The following is a 25662-nucleotide window of genomic DNA, read 5'->3' on the forward strand; positions in this document are numbered from 1 at the left end:
GCACATTGTAGGTCAATCCTCTGTAACTCAGGAGCTGTCTGTACTCTGCTGTCCTATCTTGGTAGCTAAGGTAGCTTTCACCTGCCCTTGTCCTGAGAGATTTGGAATGTTTAGAAATAAGTGGTCACATCAGATGTGGCCTCAGGGTTTGAAGGTTCCAGGTGTGGAGACAGTTGTTACTTTTTATCTAAGGTGCGGTCAGATACTTGAGGAACATCCACGCCCTAAGGGGATATTTTTGCCTGTCAGCAGAGACCGGCTGGTGTTCTTGTGCTGAGCTCACACTGTAGCAGCCACCTAGGAGAGATTGTTTGGCAAGCAGGTGCTAGTAGTCCATCTGTAGACAGAGGCAGGCTCAGCCCTGTGGCTTTTGGTGTGACAGATGAACCCCTCCTGAGATGACTCCTCCCTTTTTTGCCCTCTGCTTCCTCCAGGGCTTCGCACATTGGGTTCCTAGACATAATTAGGATTTTCAGGGAAGTTGTCAAGGCAGAACATCTCTGTGGGCTTTTTGAAATAGCCTCTGGCTTGCCATTTATCACAGAATTGTTCCCAATATGTCAAAGTCCTTTTCTTACTGGGGAGAAAAATGCATTCGACTTCTGGATATATGTGGGACTCATTCAGTATTCAGTGGCTGCCTGACCCATTTGCCCTGACTTTGAGCAGAGACTTTGGCTCTGCCAGCTTAATGTAACACAGGCCAAGGTGGAGCCCTTCTTTCTGCCAGCCTCTGGTTGTAATCAGCACTAATTATGCTGGATGGTTTGGAGTATGTGTCTTACCCATGAAGCTCTCAACATCCATCCATCCATCCATCCATCCATCCATCCATCCATCCAAGATCATTCTATGTAACCAAGGGTAGTCTCAACTTTCTGACAGCCTTGCCTCAGCCTCCTTAGTGCTGTGTGTGTGTGTGTGTGTGTGTGCATACACATATCTACATATACGTACATGTACAAATATATATATACATATGTATATATAAGAATTTCATGCAATGTTTTTTGATCATTTTCTCCCTTCAATTCCTCCCAGATCCACTCTCTCCACCCTTACCTCCATACCCCGCCAACATCAACCTTTTAAGACTAAATCTTAAAAAACAAAACAGGAAGCCTCCCAGACAACCCCAGAACTATCAAGTCCAATTTGTGTTCCCATTCCTGGGGACATGGCCTGCTCTGGAGGGCAGCTGACCTACCTGCATTCACACTGTTAAAGCTGACTCTCACTCTATCCGGTGTCTACCAATTGCAAATAACTCCTCTCCCATTCCCACTTGGATCTTGTCTGGTTTAAGCTCTCAGAGGTCTTGTGAACAGTGAACACTATTGCTGTGTGTGCAACTGCTTTATTGTGTCTGGAAAACACTATTTCCTTGAAGTCATTCTGGCTCTTACAATCTTTTCTGCCTTGGGAGCTTTGGGAGAGGGGTGTGATATGGAGAGCCTGCTGAAGGTTGAGCGCATTTCATTTATTGCAAGTTGTGGTGGTCTGTGCTGTGAGACACTCGCGGTGACAAGGTGCAGGATGGTAGTCCTAGCATTGTGTGCTGGTCTCTCCTCCATCACAGCACACAGGTAGGTGTATATACTTGGCTTTGCTGTGGCCAAGTACAAGAGCAAAGCAACATAGAGGAGGGTGTACTCTGTGCACAGTCTCGAGGGACCTGAGGACTAGGGCAGGGGGCCATGGTGGGACAGAATGACTTACATCATGGTGGCAGAGAGACAGGATACAGGAAAATGCCAGGGTTCAGCCTCAGAGTCAGACACCCAGAGATATGCTTCCTTCAAATGACCCAAATTCTACTTTTTACTCCTTTCCCAAAATGCTGTCCCATGATGAGCCCAGAGGTCAGAGTCTTCTGAGCTAACGGTGCCAAGAAACTTCATCACAGACATCTTACTACTCTACCCAAGCCAGTAAACCTAAGCAGTAGACATCATCTTTCTCAGAGGAACTGGAAAGCTGCTGGATTCTGCCAATCCCTTGGGACCACAGGTGTCAAGGCATGGCCAGGGATACCCTTTTTTCTGCTTCCTTTGATGTAGATCACTTTGTCAAGAACATGCATTTGTCCCCACTCTCCAGTCCATTCCTTATCTTGGTGGTAACAGGAATACCCTTACCTAGACATGGGGATCACCCTGCTTAGTAAAAAGTTTGTCATTTCTGTGTATAGTACAAATCATACAATCTGCATTTTTATATAGAGCATCAGCTACAACTTCTGTGGCCATACAAAGTCTAAAGTTAGCCTTCATCATCCACACTGACAAGTTTCTGGTAGCTAGTAGCTGGAAGATAGTCAGCTTTGTTTCAAAGCAGACAGTAGCCCATGAGACAGCAAGGCAGACAGCTCAGCTTCCATATAGCTCAGGTCACAGATGTCACTGCATTTCCTGGAGAGCTAGAACTCACAACTCTGTGCCTACTTCTGGAGAAATAAGGATTTTTGCCTTTGGGATAGCTTTTCATCACCTTCTACCCCTCAGACTATTGTGTATGTAGAAATCACCTTTAATGTTAATTAGAATTCTGATTCCTAAGACCTACTCTCAGACCCACAAATTGATTTCCAACAACCAAGGCCCAGGAATCTGCATTTTAATAACCCTTCCATCTCACCTGTTTCACGGTGGTTTTGATGACAGTGTCCACAGTCTATCTTGAGAGCCACCATGATCTAACAGACCTCTTTGGCCACCACAACATGAACATTCCTCTTATCCCCCCACCCATGTAGCACATGGTCTCTCTATCTCCACTTGGCCCCTGTCTCCCTGTTTACCATCATCTATCCTGTCAATATGGCCTCTCTAGCCTTGCCTTCTCCACAAGAGCACCCATCTTCCCTGGCCCTGTTCTTGTGTCCTCTCTTAGTAAGCGGCAGCCACGGGAGGTGTCTTGTGCTGTTCTGTGGTGCCTTGTTTTCTTTCCACTGTGACCTGACCCTTTGTTGAGAATTCATAAGGAAGTGAGCTTTCAACATTATTTCCTTTTAAAATGTATCTTTTCTGCCTTGAAGCAGTAGACTTTGCCATGACCTTGAGTTTGAGTTTCAAGGATATTTCTTTTTCCTGTCTGTGCTCTAGGCATCTCTATAGTTCCAGCTGTGATACTTGTCCTTGAAGGACCCTGGACCAGGGACATATTTCAGAATTTCCACATTAATTGTGTGAAGTTCTTTTCACCTTTCTTCTGAACAAAAAAAATCATCTTTCCTAGTCTCTCTTTCTCCCTTTTGTAGTTGGCTTTTCTTGCCTATGTGCTAGAAAATGGCTTCAGGAGTTTCAGACTTTTGCAAATAGCCAGTTTTGAGCCTCCAACTTTGTTTCTTTCACACTATGGGTCTATGTTCTTGCTCTTTGAGGTACCTCAGTAGCATGAGTCCTGTAATTTTTGAGTATATTGAGACCACTATGGGCCTCGTCACTTGCTGGTCTTCTGGGCTCTTTTAGCTTGGCCATTGGGTGGGTGACTGGTCCTGAGCTCAGCTGTAAATCCATCTCAGCTCTGCCATTCTCTTTGTTTTCTCTGGAATTTGTTTTAAAGTGAATGGTAGTGAGCTGAGCATGGCAGCACATACCTTTAGTCCTAGTGCTAGGAAGGCTGCAGCTGGTACATCTCTATGAATCCAGTCTGGTGTTGTATGTAGTGAGTTCCAGGTCAGCCGGGGCTACACAGTGAGACATGTCTTGAGTAAAAATAAAAATAGAAATAAAAATTGTAGTACTGATATGTAGCAGGAGTATTGTTCTCTGATGATTAAGTATAGAAGCTGAGGCCCACAGAGGCAGCGTGGCAGAGCACTATCATAGAACACTCTGGTGATTTGTTGGTTGTCACATTTAAATTCCATCTCCGTTGATCCTGCAGTTATGCACTCATGTGCACAGAGCTGGGTAGTCTGCAGGTAATAGTGTACTGGGATGGTGAGTCTGTGTTTCAAGCTGTAATGTAGCTGTGATAAAGAACATGCCAGGCTTGTATGCTGGGGCCAGAGGGAATGGCCATACCAAGGCCTGCTAGGAATGTAAGGCAGCTGTGTCACACTGTGGCCATACAGAAATTGTGGTACATTTACACAATGGAATACTACTCAGCAATTAAAAACAAGGAAATCATGAAATTTGCAGGCAAATGGTGCAATTTAAAAAAGATCATCCTGAGTGAGGTATCCCAGAAGCAGAAAGACACACAGGGTATATACTCAGTTATAAATGTATATTAGACCTATAATATAGGATAAATATACTAAAATCTGTACACCTAAAGAAGCTAAACAAGAAGGAGGACCCGGGGTAAGATGATAAATCCTCACTTAGAAAGACAAATGTGATGGACATTAGAAGTAGGAAAAAACAAGAAACAGGACAGGATCCTACCATAGAGGGCCTCTGAAAGACTCTACCTAGAAGTATATCAAAGCAGATTCTGAGACTCATAACCAAACCTTGGGCAGAGTTCAGGGAATCATATGAAAGAAGGAGGATTTAGTAAGACCTAGAGAGGACAGGAACTCTACAAGGACCAAATATATCTGGTCACAGGGGTCTTTTCTGAGACTGATTCTCCAACCAAGGACCATGCATGGATATAACCTAGAACCCCTGCTCAGATGTAGCCCATGCCAGCTCAGCATCCAAGTGGATTGCCTAGTAAGGGGAACAGGGACTGTCTCTAACATGAACTCAGTGGCTGGCTCCTTGACCTCCCCCTCCCCCATCCCTGAGGGAGGAGCAGCATTGCTAGGCCACAGAGGAAGACAATGCAGCCAGCCCTGATGAGACCTTATAAACTAGGGTCAGATGAAAGGGGAAGGAGGACCTTCCCTATCAGTGGACTTAGAGAAGGGCAGAGAGGAGATGAGGGAGGGTGGGTAGGGATTAGGAGGGAATGAGGGAAGGGACTACAGCTGGGATACAAATAAACTGTAATTAATATAAAAAAGAAAAATTTGGAAAAAAAGATGTATTTTATTTTTCTTTTTATTAATTACAGTTTATTAATTTTATATCCCACCTGTAGCTCCCTGCCTCCTCCCATTCCAATCCCACCTTCCCTCCCTCTTCTTCACTCATGTCCATCCCAAGTCCACTGATAGGGGAGATCCTCCTCTTCCCTCTGATCCTAGTCTATCAGGTCTCTTCAGGAGTGGCTGCATTGTCTTCCTCTGTGGCCTGGTAAGGCTGCTCCCTCCTCAGGGGGAGGTAATCAAAGAGCCAGCCACTGAGTTCATGTCAGAGACAGTTCCTGTTTCCCTTACTAGGCAACCCACTTGGATACTGACCTGACATGGGCTACATCTATGCAGGGGTTCTAGGTTACCTCCATTACTGGTCCTTTGTTGGAGTATCAGTCTTAGTAAAGATCCCTGTGCACAGATATTTTGGTTCTGTTGCTCCCCTTGTGGAGCTCCTGTCCCCTCCAGGTCTTTCTGTCTCCCCTTTCTTACGTAAGATTCCCTGTACTCTGCCCAAAGTTTGGCTATGAGTCTCAGCATCTGTTTTCATACCCTGCTGGGCAGAGTCTTTCAGAGGCCCTCTGTGGTAAGCTCCTGTCCTGTTTCCTGTCTTCTTCTTCTGATGTCCATCCTGTTTGCCTTTCTGAATGAGGATTAAGCATCTTACCCAAGGTCCTTCTTCTTGCTTAGCTTCTTTAGGTGTACAGATTTTAGTATGTTTATCCTATATTATATGTCTAATATATACTTATAATTGAGTATATACCCTGTGTGTCTTTCTGCTTCTGGGATACCTCACTCAGGATGATCTTTTTAAAATTGCACCATTTGCCTGCATATTTCATGATTTCCTTTTTTTAATTGCTGAGTAGTATTCCATTGTGTAAATGTACCACAATTTCTGTATCCATTCCTCCGTTGAGGGATATTGAAGTTGTTTCCAATTTCTGCTGTTATGGATAGAGCTGCTACAAACATGGTTGAACAAATGTCCTTATTGTGTACTTGTTGCAACTTTTGGATATATGCCTAGGAATGGTATACCTGGATCTTGAGGAAGCACTGTTCCTAATTGTCTGAGAAAGTACCAGATTGATTTCCAAAGTGACTATAAAAGTTTACATTCCCACCAGCAGTGGAGTAGGGTTCCCATTTCTCCACATCCTCTCTATCATATGTTGTCACTTGAGTTTTTAATCTTAGCCATTCTGATGGGTGTAAGGTGAAATCTCAGGGTCGTTTGGATTTGTATTTCCTTGGATGAGTAAGGATGTTGAGCATTTCTTTAAGAATTTCCTTGCCATTCGATATTTCTCTATTGAGAATTCTGTGTTTAGCTCTGTACCCCATTTTTTAAATTGGATTACTTGATTTGTTGATGTGCAGCTTCTTGAGTTTTATATATATTCTGGATATCAGCCTTCTGTCAGATATAGGGTTGGTGAAGATCCTTTCCCAATGTGTAGGCAGTTGTTTTGTTCTGATGACAGTTTCCTTTGCTTTACAGAAGCTTTTCAGTTTTATAAGATCCCTTTTATTGATGTTGATCTTAGAGCCTGAGCTGTTGGTGTTCTGTTCAGGAAGTTGTCTCCTGTGCTGATGATTTCAAGGTAGTCCCACTGAAATCATGGATAAGGCAAGGCTGCCTACTCTCTCCATATCTCTTCAACATAGTTCTTGAAGCCCTTGATGGAGCAATAAGACAATTAAAGGAGATCAAAGGGATACAAATTAGAAAGGAAGAAGTCAAAGTATCACTATTTGCAGAAGATATAATAGTGTACATTAGTGACCCCAAAAGTTCTATCGGGGAACTCCTACAGCTGATAAACACTTCTAGCAAACCGGCTGGAAACAAAATTAACTCAAAAAAATCAGTAGCACTCCTGTATACAAAAGACAAAAAGGGCTGAGAAAGAAATTAGGGAAACAACACCCTTCACAATAGCCACAAAGAACATAAAGTACCTTGGTGTAATCCTAACCAAGCAAGTCAAAGACTTGTATGAAAAAAATTTCCAGTTTCTGAAGAAAGAAATTGAAGAAGATATCAAAAGATGGAAAGATCTCCCATGCTCATGGCTTGGCAGGATTAAGATAGTAAAAATGGCCATCTTACCAAAAGCAATCTACAGATTCAATGAAATTACCACCAAATTAACAACACAATTCTTTACAGACCTTGAAACAAAAATTCTCAACTTCATATGGAATAACAAGAAACCGAGAATCGCTAAAACCATCCTCTACAATAAAAGATCTTCTGGCGGTATCTCCATCCCTGATCTCAAGCTGTACTATATAGCAACAGTAGTAAAAACTGCATTTTATTGGCATAGAAACAGGCTTGTGTATCAATGGAATGGAATAGAAGACCCTGCAATAAACCCACACACTTATGGACACCTGAGTTTTGATAAAGATGCCAAAACCATACAATGGAAAAAAGATAGCATCTTCAACAAATGGTGCTGGTCTAATTGGATATGTGTAGAAAAATGCAAATAGATCTGTACTTATTATCCTGCACAAAACTAACGTCCAAGTGGATCAAAGACCTCAATATAAAACCAGACACACCAAACCTGTTAGAAGAAAAAGTGGTTCCAGGATTTCTAATTAAAACTTTTGAGTGGCAGAAGCCAGCGGAAACAAACCATTCTCACATACTGGAAGGGAGGTGCATCAGCAGTTTGGTTTTGAGGGGAAGTTTCGGGGAGAATGGGTGTGTGCACACTGTTCTGCTCCTTGCTTCCTCCACCCCTCCTGGGAGATCCTGCTCCCACTCCTACTTTGCAACAGATCCAGGAATGGTTACTTAAAGACAGGACATTTACATAGTATGAGTCCACCAGACAAAACCAAGGCGGCCACTTGCAGGATTTGTATAGATCCTATTTGGGACCTAAGGTTGTGGTGGTCAGCTGAATTCGGATTGATTATCTCAGGGCACTGAGGTCAGAATTTATTGCAAGAGTGAATCAATTTGGAGTCCTTCAGACCTACCAGGTAGAGATTCTTGGGTTTTTTGTTTGTTTGTTTTTTCAGAATTAAGAACTATTTTACTTTTTAATAATTTGAATTCATTCTTTTTATAATTTATCCACTTTACATCCTGACTGTAGCCCCTTCCTGCCTTCTTCCCCATCCCTCTCCCCTATTCCTCACAGAGGAGCCTCCTCCCCTTCCAGCTGACCCCAGCCTATCAAGTCTCATTAGGACTGCCTGCATTCTCTTCTTCTGTGGCCTGGGAAGGCCTGGTTTGGAGTTTTGTTTTTTTTTTTTTGTTTGTTTTGTATGGATGATGACATAAGGCCATTCCCATGAATGAGGAAGAGGGAAATGTTTAATGCCTGTAGTCTAATGTATTCCCAGGAACCAGGGGGGATGGAAAGAGGAAGAGACAGCTGTTTAGTGAATCATCATTTCACTGGATCTGAGGTCAAGGTAAAGAAGTACGAGGAGACACACAGTACCTGATACCAGTACTTTCAAATGAAGCCAAAAGGTGAAAATTGAGCTAAAAAAAACAAAACCTGACCCAAGGGAAAGTGTCAGAGGTGGGTACCTTTGCCTACAAGAGTACCAGACTCAGGGAAGCTTTTATGCTGACCGATCGGGGTCATTCAATGATTGCTGGTGATGGATGGAGAGCCAAGCGATTGAAGATGGATCCATTGCCAGTGGAGATATGGGATAGGCTTCTAGTGCAGCTTAGACCCCCAGGAGGACCATGTAGGCACCAGGATATCCTACTGACCGGCTCTCAGCACCAGTGTTAGGGTTTTATAGCAGAAGAGTATTTTACAGGTTGACCTGGGCCGAAAAATGCTGTAGAAATCACACCATGTAACAGATCTCATACAAGAGATTTATTGATGTGTTGGGGACAGGCAAAAGGCCACTTCTGATGGGGACAAGTATGGGGTGTGTGGTGGCAGGGCCTTCCTAAGCATATATGAATGGAATGGAAATGTGTTGCATTTGGCAGTGGGTACTGATGTAGCTGCAGCGCTGACTTGCTGTGGGATCACCTGGGTCTGGGATGTGGGCAGTTCCTAAGAGTTGGCAATTCATTTGTAAGCACATTTGGTTCTCAGTGTAAAGTTTTCTTTTGGCTCCTTTAGCCTCACAAAGCACACACTTGCACCTGATTCTTAACCTTGGCACGATCACACCAGCTGTTCTGTGACCATGCTGTTGTGGGTCTAAACACGCCAAACCATCAGGTCCCACCAGGCAGTTTGTTTTCACTGCAGTTTGTACTTGGCTTTTCCTCTCCTTTGCTTTGCCTGGTGTTCTGCATACTCATTACTTCTGAGTTCCACAGGCCTTTACTACAGGGGAAACCCCTGCATTTAAGTACCACTTCCTGTCCTTCACTTATTGAGGCAGGCTCCCCTGTTGCCCTCTGCTGATGTTAGGAGTCTAGTTGTTTTAGTGGTTTATACCTTCTCATTCAGGCTTTTATTTTGCTTTTAAAATAAGAGTTTGGAATACCACTGCCTCCTCCTTCTCCCTGTGGCCCCCCCCCCCCCCCCGCATCTCTCTGAGTAGCCCAAGCTATCCTGAAATGCAGGATTCTGCTGATTCTGATTCTGGAATGCTGGGATTGCAGGCACACACACCCATTTTTAGGCATTGATTTTGAGAACAAGTTTACATTCCTTACAGTTAATCCTTTCATTGTACACCGCTCTTTTGCAAACCATCATCACTAGTTCTAGCACATGCTCACCCCCCTTCAGAGCATACCATTAGCAGTCACTCTTCATACTTCCTTCCCCTTGCTTGGTGTAAATGGACTCAAAGAGTGTGGCCTTTTTGTCTGTCTTTCACTAGAACATTGCTTTCGAGGTATATTCATGTTGCAGCATGATCTGGGCTCTACTTTTTCTTGGCTGACCTGTATCCTACTGTCAGGATGAACTGCTTTGCTTGTATCTGTTCATCAGTTGGTGGTCACTGGATAGTTTCTTATGTTTGGATTTTTATGAACACTCTGACTCTCTTATATTAGATTTCTTATCTTAGGTTATATATTTATTATTCCTAGATTTTCCTTCTTTGGTGTGTGTGTGGGGTGTAAATATTTTTGGGTTGTGTGTCTTACATGGTTTTGCTTGATACATAATTCCAGAACTGATTTTCCAGAGGATGGGTGTGCTGTGCGGGAATGTGGGGGCCGGGTGGTAGGGGTGTCCTTAGTTGTTTCCCAGTCTGCTGTGCTCCTTTCAAGAGGCCTTTGCAGTTTCTAGTTTCCTGTCATGGTGGAAATCCTCCCTCCTCTTCAGAGGCCTATCCCCCTCCCTGGCTCTCCCTGTTTCTGAGGTGTTTCATTCCCCATTGTGCTGGGTGCTCTTTGCTTTTTGTTTAGGTAGTTGTGTCTGGACAATTGCTAAATCAGATCTTTGAATCTCCATTTTCTGTGCTAGTTTCTCCTTTGACTTAGCAGTTCTGTGGTTGTTTCCATTCTGGGGCCTCTGTCTCTGTTTTTGCAAATGTTCCCGCCCCTCTCCCTTGTAGACCATGCTCCATTTCTGCCGTCATGGCTTCCTTTGAACACACCTGTCTTGCCTTTAGTGTGCTTGCCCATCTCCCTTTAGGACAGTACTCTCTTCTTGTCATGTCAGCTGTCTTCTCTTTGTCTCTAGGGATGTTGGGTATTTGACATGGGAAATTCTCCTGAAGCTAGGTTGTCTTTCTTGCAAGTCACACTTTTTTTTCATCCTAAGTGCTTGACTCAAGGTAATTTTATGTCTCCTTGGGGTTGGGCGGAATACTAGAAAGCTGGTAGAAGGAAGCACTCTGAAAATTTCCTTGGCTTCCTGACAGAATGACCTGGCTATGACATTGCTGGATACAGCCCTGGCAGAGTCTCCGCAGGTCTTTCTTCTCCAGCTCTCAGGATTCCCAGGAGATGTATGACCTGTCCCTGCTGTTCAGGGACACTGGTGTTGGGAGGAGACTGATACTTGTCATAAGGTCAATGTGCATTAACTGCAGGTCTGTTCTCAGTGATGCATCCTAAGTTTCTCTCAGTCCAGACCTATCAGCTGTTCCCCACAACAGACTAGTTGGACTTGTTGCCTTTGGTGCATTTTGATCCCTGTTTGCCTCTCAGGCTGGTGTGTGTGTGGCTGGCAGTGTGCAATCTTTCGTGAGTCATTCCATTTGAGTCACAGTGTATTTTGGTGCCTGTCACATAACTTGTATCCAAGTTCTTGTTTCCAGGTAAAGAAGCCTGATTGTCAGCTTCTACAGTTTTTGCCATTTCATTTCCTCCACACTGTTCCATTTTCTTTAGGACAATGATAATTAATATTTTAAAGGAAATGAATTTAACATGCCCCTTGAACATCTTTCATTGGAGTCTGTAAGTTTTCTTCAAGTACCAAATGTGTTAAGTGTTGCTTCCTACAGTAGTTAAAACCAACTTAAAGTTTCAGAATGTGGGGCATTTCATTGTCAGCAAAGGCCTTGCTTCTCCTCTCAGCTGTCCAGCTGTCACTGATGGTCACTTGGTCACTGAAGCTCAGCCATGGCTCGTGTGAAGCTGGAAGGGTCCCAGTGCTTTCACTTCCGTTCTGGAAGCAGCTCTCTGTCACCTGCCACTACTGCATTTCCTGCTTTTGCCCCAGTGTAATCCCATTGTGGTTGGTAGGCATTCAGGGCTTGCACCTCTCAGCATATGCTAGAAATGGAGCATGGTCCACACTTGGGAAGCATGCCACTGGGCCTTTTCTTTGTCCAGAGATGCACATCTGTCTTGCTCTTGCTCTCTTGGTTTTTTTGCAGCTGCCTGGCTCATTCCTGGCTTTAATTATTTGGTCTTCAGTATATACTCATGGATGAGTATATGTGCATCATGGCTTGGGGCTAATTTCCCCTAGCATGGCCTTACAGTGGTGACACACTGGTGTCAGAGACTTTCCCAAGGCCTTTGGATGTTCTTCTAAGGAGCCTTTATGGATGGCTCTTGGTTCTACTTCTGTACTAGTTACTTTTCTATTGCTGTGATGAAACACCAGAAGCAAAGCACCATGGAAAGCATTTAATTGAGTCTGTAGTACAGAGTCCATGATGGCAGAGCAGAGGCAAGAGCACAGGAATAGTTGAGAGCTCACACCTGGATCTGCAATCAAAAGGCAGAGAGAACACTGGGAATTGCTTGAGCCTTTTGAGACCTCATCCACAGTGACACACCTCCTGCAACATGGCTACACTTCTCAATCTTTCCCAAAGAGTTCCAGCAACTAGGGACCAAGTATTCAAACATATGAGCCTGTGGGTGCCTTTTTCATTCAAAGCACCACAGCCTGGGACCTGACATCCAGTATTGTTCAAGCAAACTGTAGGAAGGAACCACCTCCTAGAATACGTTTTCTTTTTGTTGGAGAAAATGGAGTTTGGCAAATATGAAAGATGTATGCATGAGCTTGTGTGCTGCTGAGATTTTCTTCTTTCCGCCAAGACTTCCAGGGTGACGAGGTTGCTCTCTGAACTCCTGCGCAGAACTCTAGTCACCCCTCTACCTTCAAAAGAGCCCTTACCATCCCTCACTTTGTATACTTGTGTAAGGGTGCTATAGTGTTAAGTAATTACTAATTGTGATTCTTCTTCCTTATACAGAGCTTTCTCTCTGGAGAAACTGTGCACATGCACACACGTGTACATAAAAAATAAATACATGTATTAAAATGAGGGGAGAGTAGTTTTCCATGCATGGTAATACACTTAACTGAGTGTCTTTCTTTTCTTAAAGTGGTACCCAGTCTTTGGAACGCTGATGCAGAAGTTACAGTCCCTGAACAGAAGCCCGGGGAAGTTGCTGAGGAACTAGCAAGCTCCTATGAGAGGAAGCTCATTGAGGTAAGGCTGCACAGGTGGGTCTCACGACCCCTCTTCTCGATGCTGTGGTTATTTAACACTGTCTGTTCTGGCATGACCCAGGTGAGGACCTGCCTGCTATAGGAGCCAGCTAGCACCATATATCAAAAAGACAAAACAGGAAAAGATAACCCAGAATACTTGAGAAAGAAGGGAAGGCTGGCTCTCTGAAAAGCATTGCTTAGCTAGAAACACTTGGCATCTGTGGCAGGTAAGCAGGAGCAAGAACATGAACGTGTAACACTAGAGTTCTCTCAGGGCTGGAGAAGGTTCAGTCAGAGTGCCTGCTGTACAAGCCTGACGATCCAAGGCTGTGTCCTAGAACATGGGTCAGAAACAATCCCAAGTAATCTCTCTCGTAATCTCACTAGAGTAGAGGCAGGGACAAGAGGACCAGTGAGAGAACAAGAGGAATGAGTATTATTTCTGAAGATGTCACCCACGGTTGTCCTCTGGCTTCCACACATCTATGTGCACATGGACACAAAGAAAGATGTAAATGTAGTAAAAAGAGCAGCTTCTGAGGAGGTGGCAGACCTTGGCGCTGACTAGCAGTGGTCTGAGGGCTCCACACAGAGCCTTGACAGTTACATCTCCTTAAAGCATTTGCACTTACCTGTATCTTGGTTCCAGTGTGTGTTCATTCCCCTGATAGAAGAAGTCCAACAAAAATAACGTACAAAATGTGTCACTGGGGTATACCTGCAGATGAGGTCTAGAAAGATATTACCCAGTCATCTGCAAGTCGCCTAGGTAATGGAAGGTTATTTGATAACATTTACTGAGTCATTTAATTTTTTTATGTTTATTTGTACATGTGGTACGTGTGTGTAGGTGTGTAGGGGCTAGGTTCACATGCTACAGCATGGCTGTTAGGAGAGTAGCACAGCTCTGCCATTGAACCACACCTCTAGCTCCAGGCCACCATTTTCATTGTGCTTTTTTTTAAAATTTGGTTCCTAAGTAAGAGAAAGACAGTGATATTATAAGCAACTTGAGTTTTAACTCAGGCGAGCCTAGGAGAAGGCAAGCTGCAGTTTGACAAGAAGGATCAGAAACTAGGGCCAGGAGAACTCTGTTCAAATGCTTTTCTCAGTGGGGTCATGAGACAGTGTTGGGTGGTGGCCTCAGATCCAGATTATTGAGTCCTTAGATTATGCTCAGAAAGCCCTTGGTGGAGTGGGAAACAGTTCCTATATGAGTGTTGTTATATTAGTTAGGGTTCTCTATAGGAACAGACGTGAATGAATGAATGATCTGTCAGTCTATCTATCTTAGTGGGACTTACTAGAGTGGGTTACAGGTTATGGTCCAGCTAGTCCGACAATAGCTGTCTACCAATGCAAAGTCCAACAATGTGGTAGTTGTTCAGTCCACAAGGTTTGATGTCTTTCTTGGCTGGTCTTCAGTATACTCTGTAATTCTGCAGAAGCATGCTCTAATGCTAGTGAAGGAATGGACTTGCCAGATAGATGAGGTCAAGCAGGCAAAGAGCAAGAGCTTCCTTATTCCATATCCTTATATTGACTGCCAACAGAAAGTGTGGCTCAGATTTAAATGTGTCTTCAAAAGATTAGGATTAAAGGTAGGTCTTCCCACTTCAAATGATATAATTAAGAAAAATTGCTCAAACTCATCAATGGTGGCCCATGCCTTTAATCCCAGCACTAGGAAGGCAGAAGGTGTTGGATCTTGGTAAGTTCAAGTCCAGCCTGGTCTACAGAGTGAGTTCCAGGATAGCAGAGAAACTCGGTCTCAGAAAAACAAAATGAAACTAAATGAAAACAAAACAAAAACATAACATGTGCCCAGCTGCCAGGGTTTTAGTTAATACCGTGTCCTGCCTATGTTAAGAACTTTTTATTGGCAAATGATAAGGAGGCTTTGTGGGAACATATTTTTAAATTCTCCCAAAGACTGCACTGTGCCATTTTAGTCAATGAAAGAAGAGTTCATAAGCTAGGGGGGAAAAGTGTTATCAGAGTGAAAGAGTGATGTAGAGTGGAAGTGGGTGGAGTGGGGGCTGTCACAGTGGAAGTGTGTGGAGTGGTCACCAGAGTGAAAGTGAGTGGGAGCTGTGGCAGAGACCTTGTGTTGGGGCTGGTTAGGAGTGCTGGTAGTTGCTTTTCTGGTACTGTGATAAGGTGTCTGAAGGAGGCGTTTAGGACAGGGGAGAATTTATTTTATGGTGGGCTCATCATGGTGGGGCAGCTGAGACTCCTCACATCTCCACCAATTGGAGAGCTCTTCTAATTGGCTGGTAGGAGTGAAAATACTTTCGTGCAGACACTTGTGTCCCTCACTTTTCTATCAGAAACAGTGGATTCCAAGAAACTCGTATTCTCTAGGAATCTCACACTGGGCAAAAAGAAAGCCTGGCACCATCCTTAGGAGAAACTTGCCTCCCAGCAAGAGGTTCACACAGCACTGAGAACTTCTCTGCCCACCTTGCTGGAGAGGCCCAATAGGTTTGGGACAGACCACTCCTAGGCTGGGGACTGCTTGGATACCAACAACTCTCTCACTGTCCTCAAACCATAACTGCATTTTAGGATCCTGAAGATGGATTCAAGACGATGTCGCTAGACCTTTTTGTCTCTAATTCCAGTGTGGCAACATTGAATACATTTCCCTTTTCTGGTTTTCACTGTTAATTTGTTTTAATTGATGTATCAAGGGTAGGTGGCTCCTGTGGGCGCAGGCTGTAACCTCAACTCTGGTGGTATTCTAGCCAGAACCAGGATTGGGCTATAACCTACCTTCTCCATTTTAGAATTTTACAACCTCCCACAACATCCTCACCAGCTGGCTGGCTCCCCAAGTATTCGGCACATGAGTCTGGGGTGCTGTGTGATATACAGGTCATGGATACATGGTGGCAGCCATGCAGTGTAGCTTCCTCCAGGTGCACAGCTGGCTTTGAGAAGACCAAGAAAGCACCATTAGCTCATTATGAGCTCATCATGGGGTTTACTGTTCCCCACTTTGTGCAGAAGTAACAACAAGGATAAACACTTCTATAGGGAAGGAGTCAGGCTGGAGGAACAGAGTGGACAAAGAGAGAGGTGGAGAGGTGTCTGGAGAGGCAGGTGGGTTAGAGAACTTTTCATTGTAGGTGTACCAAGACTGTGTCACCATCCACTGTGACCATGTTATAGTTTTCCATCTCTGTCCCAGCCTCAGCCGTATGTACAGAGATCAGGTCACGGAATAAGTTGCATCTTACTGTCTTGAACATAGTGACCACTGGGAAGGCAGGGCTAGTGCTACAGGGCTAAATTTTCTCTTGCCAGCCTGAGCTTCTTTTTCTTCCTTTTGTAGTTTCCTTATCTGGGACACTAAAGTTGTTGATTTTGGTCAATGTGCTGAGACTCATGTGAGACAGAAGTAAACATGTTCTTGTGTGGAATTATTCTGTTAATATTAATTAAAGCTAGTTATTAATATAGTGGCAGTTATTTCTTAACCCGCTATTTTATAAATAAGTGACACAGAAACTTGTTAGATTCATGATAAACCTTAAACCACTAAGGCTGGGCAGATATCAACCTCTAAGCTATCTTGTCTGCTTCCCATCCCAAATCCCTAGAAATACGTGCACATGATCCACTTGGGCTGCTTCTGCTCTGTCAGGCTAGTCCTCAGAGCAGGCTGCTCTCGTCACATGCTCCTGGTTATACTAATGCTTGGCCACCTGCTCCTTTCTTCCTCCTTCCCCTCTCTTCCTCGTGGTCCTTTTCCCACCCTACAGGCCTGTGAACTTTCCTCTGCTTACCTGTTTTCTGCCCAGCCAGGCCGTCAACAACTGTATTACCAGTCAGGGATAATTGGGAAGGCAAGGTTCATGCATCGTTTTGGATACGTGATAATTTCCTCATAGGGCAGTAAGGATGTTAGGGGGCAAGCAGTTGACATTGGATACATGGTAGTTCCAGATCAACCACAGCATGTCAAGTGTCCCTTGCCCCTTGCCCCCTTGCCCCCGTGCCCCATTGCCCCCTTCCTTCCTTCCTTCCTTCCTTCCTTCCTTCCTTCCTTCCTTCCTTCCTTCCTTCCTTCCCTCCCTCCCTCCCTCCCTCCTTCCCTCCCTCCCTCCTTCCCTCCTTCCCTCCTTTCCTTCCCTCCCTCCCCCCTCCTTCCTTTCTCCTTGTGTATGTAGTGTGCAGTTATTTGTGCACATGTGTGTTTGTTCATGAGCATGTGGAAGCAAAATTCCCTGCTTTGATGTTTTGAGACGGTCTGTCACTGGACTGTGACTCACAGGCTTGGTAAAGCTGGCTGACCAGTTAGCCCCAGGGACTCTCCTTTCTTTGCCTCCTCAGCACTGAGATTGACCACCACACCTCTTTTCATGTGAGTTTTGGGGATCAAATTAAAGTCCTCATGCTTGTGTGGCAAGCAGTTTACAGACTGAGCCATTTTACAGCCCCTCAGGTAGTGGTTTCTCTAGAGATGGCTTTTCCTTCTGATCAGGAAGGAGGATACTCCTGTCTGTTCTTGTAGTTGTGATGGCTTTAGCAGATCCTGCACCAGTATTCTGCTAACCTTTGTGTTCCTGTGGATGGAGCCCTTCAGAAGCTCTTTGTGATGCTCCTCTATTATTCCACAGTGAGTGGAGTTTACTCAGAGAGGGATTAACACTTCTGAAGTGGAGTTGGGAGCTAGTGCAGTGGGAGGTGGAAACTTTGGCATCGGTGGGTGCATCTTTCCTTCTTAGCATGACCAAGAGGGAGAACTTTTTATTTCAGTTCTATGACTTAGAGGCTTGCGAACATTGTGATTCATCCCAGTGTGAAGAGACTCCTGAGCATGCTGTCTCAGTGTCTGTCTTCAGAAGTTTGCAGTTTGTCCCCGTTTGTATGCACACCACATGCTTGTACTCGGTGGCCTGTAATCCAGCACCTGGGCAGCTTTGTGCTCCATGAGCACCATGAAGCTGTCTGTTACTAGTGGGTGAGCAGTGAGCGCTGGAGACTGAAGTAGAAGGGCTGGGTGTGGCTCTGGGGGAACACTCATCTAACATGCACGAGGTCCTGGCTTCTGCCCTGCAGAACTGCAGAGCCAATCCAACCCCAGCAACAGACCAGACTCATTGCAGGTTGTTTCTGAAACATTTAAACTTTGGAAACCAAATTCAATAATTAGTATTGTTTGTCAATAAGATCTAAACTCACTTAGGAGACAGGTCTGTGGGCATGCCCATGAGGAATTATCTAGGTTAGTTTAACTGGGGGAGACCCATGCTAAACATGAGCAGTACCATTCCATGGCCTGGATTGAATAAGGAGGAGAAAGCAAGCCTGAGCAGCAGCATTCCTCCCTGTTTTCTGACACAGGCATGCTGTCTCAGGTTCCTTCCTGGCTTCCCTGTCATGATGGGTTATGAGTTGAGAGCAAAATGAAACCTTCCTTAAGTTGCCCTTTTCAGGTATCTTGTCACAGGTAACAGATATATAAAGGAAGGATGTGACAGTTGTAGGGTAATCTGGCAGGGGAACACCTGGGTAATGTGACTGCTGCTATAATCCTGTGTCTCTCTCCAGTGTGTCCTGTAGTTCCAGCAGTAGGCTTGCGGAAGTCTCCGTAGTCTCCGTTCTCTCTGGCTACTGATTATAGCTTCGAAAAGTTAATCAGAGAACCGTAATGCAACTCATAACCTCTGCCTATGCTCTGGGCAACTGAGCTCACTGAAGGGGAAAGGGGTTCATGTGACAGAAGAGAAGGGGCAGTCACTGGTGGTATTTACAGAGTGAGATGGGGAGGAGAGGGGAAGCCATACTTCAGGACAAGCAATGGCAGTTAATGGATTCTGTGCAGCGTTAGTGCTTGAGATTGGGCCTGGAGGAGGAGGTCACCACAAGCCCTGTCTCTAGAAGAGGCAATAATATGTCTCACATATATTTTGTGTTATTATATGCTGTGGTGACCTAAAGTAGACCGGGCTGGGAGTTCCTTGGTGTTGTCCTTCCTATTTGGATGGAGGGTGTCCTAGTACTCAGGAGCCCAGGAACCACACAGCTATGAGATGGAGAAGGTATCCCAGTGGAAGGGCATCCTGAGACACAGGCCCAGGACAGGTATGAGAGCAAGCCTCCTCAGCAGAGGCATTATAGTTCCCAGGGGAGGGTATCCCTAACTCCACCTCAGGAGCCTCAGCCCCACTCTACTTCTTCCCTTCTTCTTTTCTGAGATTCTTGGCTTGTTTCGATGACAGAGTCACACCAGCAAGCAAATCTCTTAAAAAATATTTTTTTAGAGGGACAAATCCAGGAGAAGAGGGACAAATGCAGGGGTGGCTGCCTTTGCTCCCAGAGAAGGCAGCAGAGAACTGAGCAGGCACAGCCTTTATATAGGAATTTTTAGGGGGCACAGCTTTCCATGGCAGAGATTTCTAGAGTGAGGATTGTGGGATTTCAAGTCCTGAGCTTGGGGGAGTTTAGGGATTGGTGGATTTTTGTTCAGAACTTTTACCTAAAATTATCATAATCTGGGAGGGGGTCCCACTGAGGGGCTGGAGATAGCCTTTGTGACAGTTAGAGGCTGGAACTGCCATTATGATTGTTAGAGAGGTGTAGGGGAGGGGCTTATTAACTCGTGCCTCAAGGGGTTTATACAGATTTGAACTCTAAGCTAAACAACTTTCTTAACTTACATACTAAGAGGTCAGATTCATGATTCTGGTCCTTGGCTGACAGTGCCAAACCATGTAAAGCTCCCTGCTTTGGGGTGGGGGTTGGGGAGCAGAGCAGAAGGAATGGCTAGTTTATACATTGTTGCCACAGAGATGGTGATGGAGCTCACAGACTAGTTCTGTCAGAGGTGCCTCCCTCCCTGAGTTCCCTGTCAGCAGCAGCCATAACTGAGGCCTCAGGTGCTGCTGCTTTCTTTGTGGCTTCAGCTCTTCAGTTTCTCCCAGAGTCTGATGTCAGGTGCCTGGGCTGTGGAGATTTGGCCTCAGCTGCTCTGGAGTCCTGAGGTGTTGCTGTCTGGAGGTATAGAGAGGCTAGCAGCACAGCTTGACGATCAGGGCACCCTCTCAGGGACCACAGGGTGTGGCACTCAGGGAAGCTGAAGAGGGGGCACCCAGGGAAAGATGAAGGGGGAGCCCAGCAGCAGAACTTGCAGTGGTCCAGCCTGGCTGCTGGAGCTCCCCAGGCAGGGGCTGGACACTTGCCTGAAGAATGTATAAAGTTTACTAAGGGAATCCACGGCACTGCCCTGCTGCCTGAGTTGGTGTAAATAGCCAACACTTGTAGATAATGTGGACAGAGCCTTCCTGGCCATATATTTGTTATTTAAACAGCTTCAGCACACAGTTGGTACTCTGCAAATGCAACACCAACAACAGTCTGCTGAGTGGACTCAGGTTCCCTATGAAGTACATGTACGATGTCTAATGGGAGAGTGTAGCTCAGAGCACTTGCCTGGTATGACTGAAGCCCCAGATTCAGTCCCCATCATGACAAGAGGAGGCAGGCTCTCTCTTGGAGCTCAGGGTGGGGGAAGATAAGCTTAGTCTGTGAGGACCCAGAGCAGCAGGCAGCTGCCCTCTTACACAAGTTTGTGAGCATCTTCTTAGTAGCCAGCCTCTGTCGCCTCTGTGTCCTCTCTGCGTCCTGCCTTCTCCTCCTGTCTTTCTGGTAGAGCTGGTAAAGATGGGCTGAGGCCTAGATGATCCTTTAGTGGTCTTTACTTCTCTAGATTGGGTTCTCCTATTTCCTTCACTGCACAGTGGCTTTAGTGGCAAAGCCATCAGTGTCTTAGCTGTGGAGAGAGCAGGCCATTCATTACCCCCAAACCTGGCAAAGCTTTTACAGATTAAGGAGGCAGTGCCCGCCCCTGAGGCCAGCCTTGTGATCCTGGGGAAGCTTCGGCAGGGTGGAGTCATGAACTGTCTGGAGCAGTCTTTGAAGGCAGTGCCTCAGAGGCTGGCAGCTCCCCACAGCTGTTTTGCATTGCTCCTCCTCCTCCTTTGGAGCTCCAGTGATGAAGCTCACAAGTTTCTTTATAAACCTTCCCTCTCTCTTGAAGATCTGAAACATCAGATTTTTTCTCACCAGAAGTTTTGAAGTTCAAAGACATTAGATACATCCAAGACTCATCTAAGAGTCTTCTTTCTCTCTCTTTTAAGTAATTCCTATGGTTTCTAATCTCCCTAGAGTTGGTCAGTCCATTCTGGTGGTTGACCTCTAATAATTGTAAGATGTGGGTAGCGTTTGGAGTTTGATCCTTCTTTTTGCCATTGACTTTTGGAGTCTGGTGGCTTGGAGGACTCTTGATACCATATGTCAGAGGAGTTCTGGCTTGCTTTTTCCTGTCCAGCCTCTCTAAGCCTCAGACTCTAGGGGAAGTGTGACCAGTTGCCCTTCCTGCGGTCTACTCTGGAAATTAAGTAGAACCTGGTTCAGGCACGAGGAAGCTCTTTTCATCTTTCTCATTGTGGCTGGTGTCTTGGTGGAACAGGAGTTCCAAGCAGTTTGTCCTTAGCTTCATGGATCCTGAGTTGTGCAGGAGTGCTGCCTCTATTTAGCAGCAGCAGCAGTGAGCAATGATTCCCAGCCCATCTTAGTACCTGGAGATGTCTGCTGGGTTGCCAGTGCTGTTCAGGTTGCAGCTCCTCATCTGAACCAGACATTGCTGATAAGGGGTTCTCTTGTTTCTTAGATTGAGAGCCTGCCTCATCTGGGTATGATATTGTCCACTTGTCATCCCACCCTGGACTATATAGTGAGACTCTGTCTTAAAAAAATCCAACAAGAGATTGAGGAGACAGCTTAGCTGGTAAAGTGTTTGTTATGCCAGTATGAGGGCCTGAGTTCAAACCCAGAACCCAGATTAAAACAAAACAAAAACAGGCATGGTGGTATTCTCTTATAACCCAAGTGTTAGAAGATGAGACAGGAGGGTCCCCTGGCTAGCCACCCTACCTTAGCCATGCCAGTGAGAAACCCTGTCTCAAAAAGCAAGGTGGTTGGCTCCTGAGAAGTGACTTCTGGCTTCCACATACCTGTGCACGCAAGTAGATGGCCACACATATGCAACCATAGGAACATACATACAGAAGTATACATGTATACACACACTCGAACAAAAAAACTCAACCATCACCATAAAACAACCCATCGTTTCTTCTCCCAATACAATCTACTTTTCTTCTCTGCCACCAGTGCCCCATCGTGTAAGAGGCTTTCTGTATGCATAAGACGACTAGATACCACTTACTTTTGTGGCCTTTGTGCTCACTGCCTCTGATGCTCAACTCCTTTCCCATGCCTGTTGACTGGCCTGCCTTGATTGGCAGCTTTTGTCACCTCCTGTGTACCTCATACTACTGAATGCACAAATACTTTCCCTTTTTACATAACATGAGAGCCTGATCACTTGGTATCACATGACTTGAAAGTAAACAAAATCTTCCATCATGCTTTTTATTTGGAGCATCAGATTAATGTTGACCTCGGGTTGATATTCTTTCTCCTGAGTCTTGTATTGAAGCTAGTATTTTATTTAGAAGCCCATTCCTATCTTGTATGAAAATGACTTGTGACTACACTGAAAGTGTCAGAGCAGAGCCCGTCAGTGCCAATTTGTGAAGCAAATGTTGGCATCACTGTGTGTGCACTCCCAGCTGCTTTGGGAACATCTGTGTTTTGCTAAGGTGATATTCATGTCCAGTTATCTGCATTGGGTAATTATGGATGTGTGTGTTTCCAGCTCCAGGTGGATACCTAATCTGGCTTTACCAGGTTAGGCTTTAACAGTAACTCTGCCATTGTGATAGGAAAAATTGTCATTAACGCATTATTTATTTTACCCATGAGCAAAAATTCAGGGACTGACAACACTCAGATAGTAAAACATTAGGATCCTACAATTTAGAAAATCAGTTAAAAGCTAGTGAGCATGACTAGCCAACCTCTAGAGAACGGAAGGCATGTCTGTCAGCAGCCTACTATTCCTGAGTGATTGAGGTCTGACCACAACCTGTAGATTTTCCCTGGTGTGGCCTCTCTAGGCCTCCACTGTAGCTTTAGGAAAGACTTGTTCACTGGGGAAAGTACTTGAAGATGGAGAAAGCACCTGTATTCCATAGGGCTCTGTATGTCTGCATGTGTACATTGTGTGTGCATATACCTGTGTAGGCCAGAGGCCAGCTTCAGATGTTTTTCTCTATATCTATTTTATTTTGAGACAGGAGCTTTCATGGGGCCTGCAGCTCATTGAATGAGCTAGACTAGCTGCCAGCAAGCTCCGCCTCCCCAGAGCTGAGATCACAACTGCATATCTCCACACTGGCTTCTTATGTGGCAGCCAGGGATAGTGCTCAGGCCTTCATGCTGGTGTGGCACGTACTTTACTGACTGAGCTGTCTCCCTAGTCCCCCATCAGTGTTTTAAACACTTTATAGGTAATGAATCCCTACATGTCTTGAAGTCACAGAAGAGTGTACAGCATAGTCTTTCCTTTCACTGACTTCACACGTAGGGCTGATATCATGTGGACTTTATTTGCCATAAAAGGACCTTGCTTCGGAAGAAATAAGAGAAAAACCTCTATATTTCATAGCTAGCAGCAATTCTTTAATCTTATCAAATACCTAGTAAGAGTTTACATTTCTGGTTTACAGTAACATTTGAATAAGAGTCCAAATAAGGCCCACACTTGCAGTTAGTGGGTAGAGCTCTTACGTTCAGTTTAGTCTGAAGGCTTTCCCATCTTTCTTCCCCACTCCCACCTCTCCTCTTTCCATGTCTCTCTCTGTGTGTATGTGTATCTGTGTGCCTAAGTGTGTCTTTGTGTGTGTATATGTATGTGTGAGTGTATATCTGTGTGAGTGTGTGTCTGTGTGTCTCTTTGTATGTGTGTTACATTCAGGTAACAGTGCTTAAACAAAGGCTACTGTAAACACTATAGTAGTAATGCGTTGTACCAGTGAAGGCTCATTATGTTCCTAGTCCTTGTGTTTTGCAGTGTGTGGATTTTCTATGCTCACCACATCCTTACAGACAGATGAGGGAACTGACACCAGGAAGGGGTGAATCACCTGCCTGTGTTCTCAGGGTTCTCTCCTGCCCCTGTGCTAGAGCCTGGGCCTTGTTGAACTCTCTCCTTCATCTCATGGGTGCCTGCAGTCAGGCCTCATAGAGCAGTGTTGCTCAGCAGAGGATGGCTCTATGCCCTCCTGTTGGAACAGCTCGTTCCACCTCCTGCACTGAGTAGCTTTGCCTGTGTGGGGGCCTCAAATCTGGAGCTTCCTCTGACCTGGGAGTCTGGAGTACTTGAGAGTGGACAGATGAGCTTCTGTTCATAGAGACACACTTGGAAGATGATCCAATGCTCCTTTTTGGGCGTCAGATAAAAATATTTGTAATTATAGTGGCTGGTTTCAGCTCTTCAGCCCTTCACTATTTTGGGCCCTTGTTCGATTTTTCCTTTTATGCAGAAGTTGTCTGGTCTTAGTAGAAGAAGCTCAGGAGATGGGTGCTGTTCTGTTGGTTCTGGGTGTGCCTGGGAGGGACAGGGCTGCCGTGAACACTGATAAACCTCTCCTCCCCGAAGAGCCTGTGACCTAAGTGTGGAGTTGTAACCTTCAGAGAGAACAGGCAGCTGATGTGCCTGTGGAGTCAAGGTTTGTCAGCCTTGTGCTGAAAGTCTCTGCTGCCTCTCTGGCTCTTCTGAAAGGCATCTGAAGGGCACCAAATTGTATTTTAATAAACCCTCACTGCCTTCTTCAGCCATATTTCTCACCTTACTTAGACCTTGTTTCAATTTCTCAAATGCACACCTTTGCACAGGGCTTGGGGATGCTTTTCTAACTCAACCCCCATTCCTTTTTTCCATATACCTTTCCCTCCTCATCGTTCCTTGTTCACCTTTTTTTTTTATTTTTTTATTTTATTTTATTTTTTTTTTTCATCTTTAGGACCTCATTTGAAGACAGGTGTGGTGATGAATGCCTGTAATCCCACACATGGCAGGCTGGGCCATTGAACCTTTTATTTATTTTTTATTTTTTTTATTTTTTTAAATTAAAGTCATCCTGGAAATCTCTGGCTACCCCTCTGTTCTTCTGTAAACTGAGTTCAGTCCCCAGGTGTTTTGCAGAATTCTTTGTGTCCTCTGTCCTAATCCTGATGGGACAGTCTTTTTCTTTCCTTTTCTTGACTGTGTTCTCATTTTGTTACACTTTGTTACAGTAGAGTCCTCTCTGCGGTAAGCCCAGCCAATGGCCCGTGGAGGTGTCTCATTCACAGTCACTCTACACTGTTAAAGCCCTAGCATCCAGCAGCAGCAGCTATGGCATCTCACTGGTAACTATCATTTAAACAGCATATAAATGATGGTTGGATCAAACTGGTGTGGCCAACACAACACATTTGTTTATTAAGTCTCAGTGTTCTCTTTCTGGACAGATGGAGAGGTATATTTTCCAGTGTTCTTTAGGCATGAATTGGGACAATGTGACTTGTTCAGGCCACAGGGATCTAAGTAGAACTGATGAGTGCCATCCAGGCTGGAGGATGGAAGAGTTAGGGGATGTGTCCTGGTTCTTGTTTTCCTCACAGGGTACCTGAGAGTCATGAATTCTGTGTGGCACAGTGACAAGATGGTACTAGTCTGGGTTCCAAGATTGCTGCTTGGAAGGGAGGGTTGCTGTTTTGTTGCTGAACCTGGAATAATCTTTGTAAAAGCAGGAGTAGGATTTTATCCATTCAGCTAGGGAGGTATTGAGGTGCCTGCTGTTGCAGAAGAACGTAGCCTGTGCTGACTATATTCAAACCAGGACAAAGTCTGAT

At 45.1% G+C, this 25662-nt stretch overlaps 1 protein-coding gene across 3 annotated transcripts in view; it reads left to right on the top strand.

The window, feature by feature from the left end:
* Snx29 (sorting nexin 29) overlaps window positions 1–25662 on the top strand; it is a 423868-nt gene that overhangs the window by 198220 nt on the left and 199986 nt on the right. For all 3 annotated transcript variants that reach the window (XM_060364193.1, XM_060364194.1, XM_060364195.1), the window contains one exon: window positions 12741–12847. In XM_060364193.1, coding sequence (XP_060220176.1) covers window positions 12741–12847 — 107 coding nt within the window. The remainder of the gene's footprint in view (window positions 1–12740; window positions 12848–25662) is intronic.

The sequence above is a fragment of the Meriones unguiculatus genome, chromosome 11, assembly GCF_030254825.1.
Source record: "Meriones unguiculatus strain TT.TT164.6M chromosome 11, Bangor_MerUng_6.1, whole genome shotgun sequence".
NCBI lineage: Eukaryota > Metazoa > Chordata > Mammalia > Rodentia > Muridae > Meriones > Meriones unguiculatus.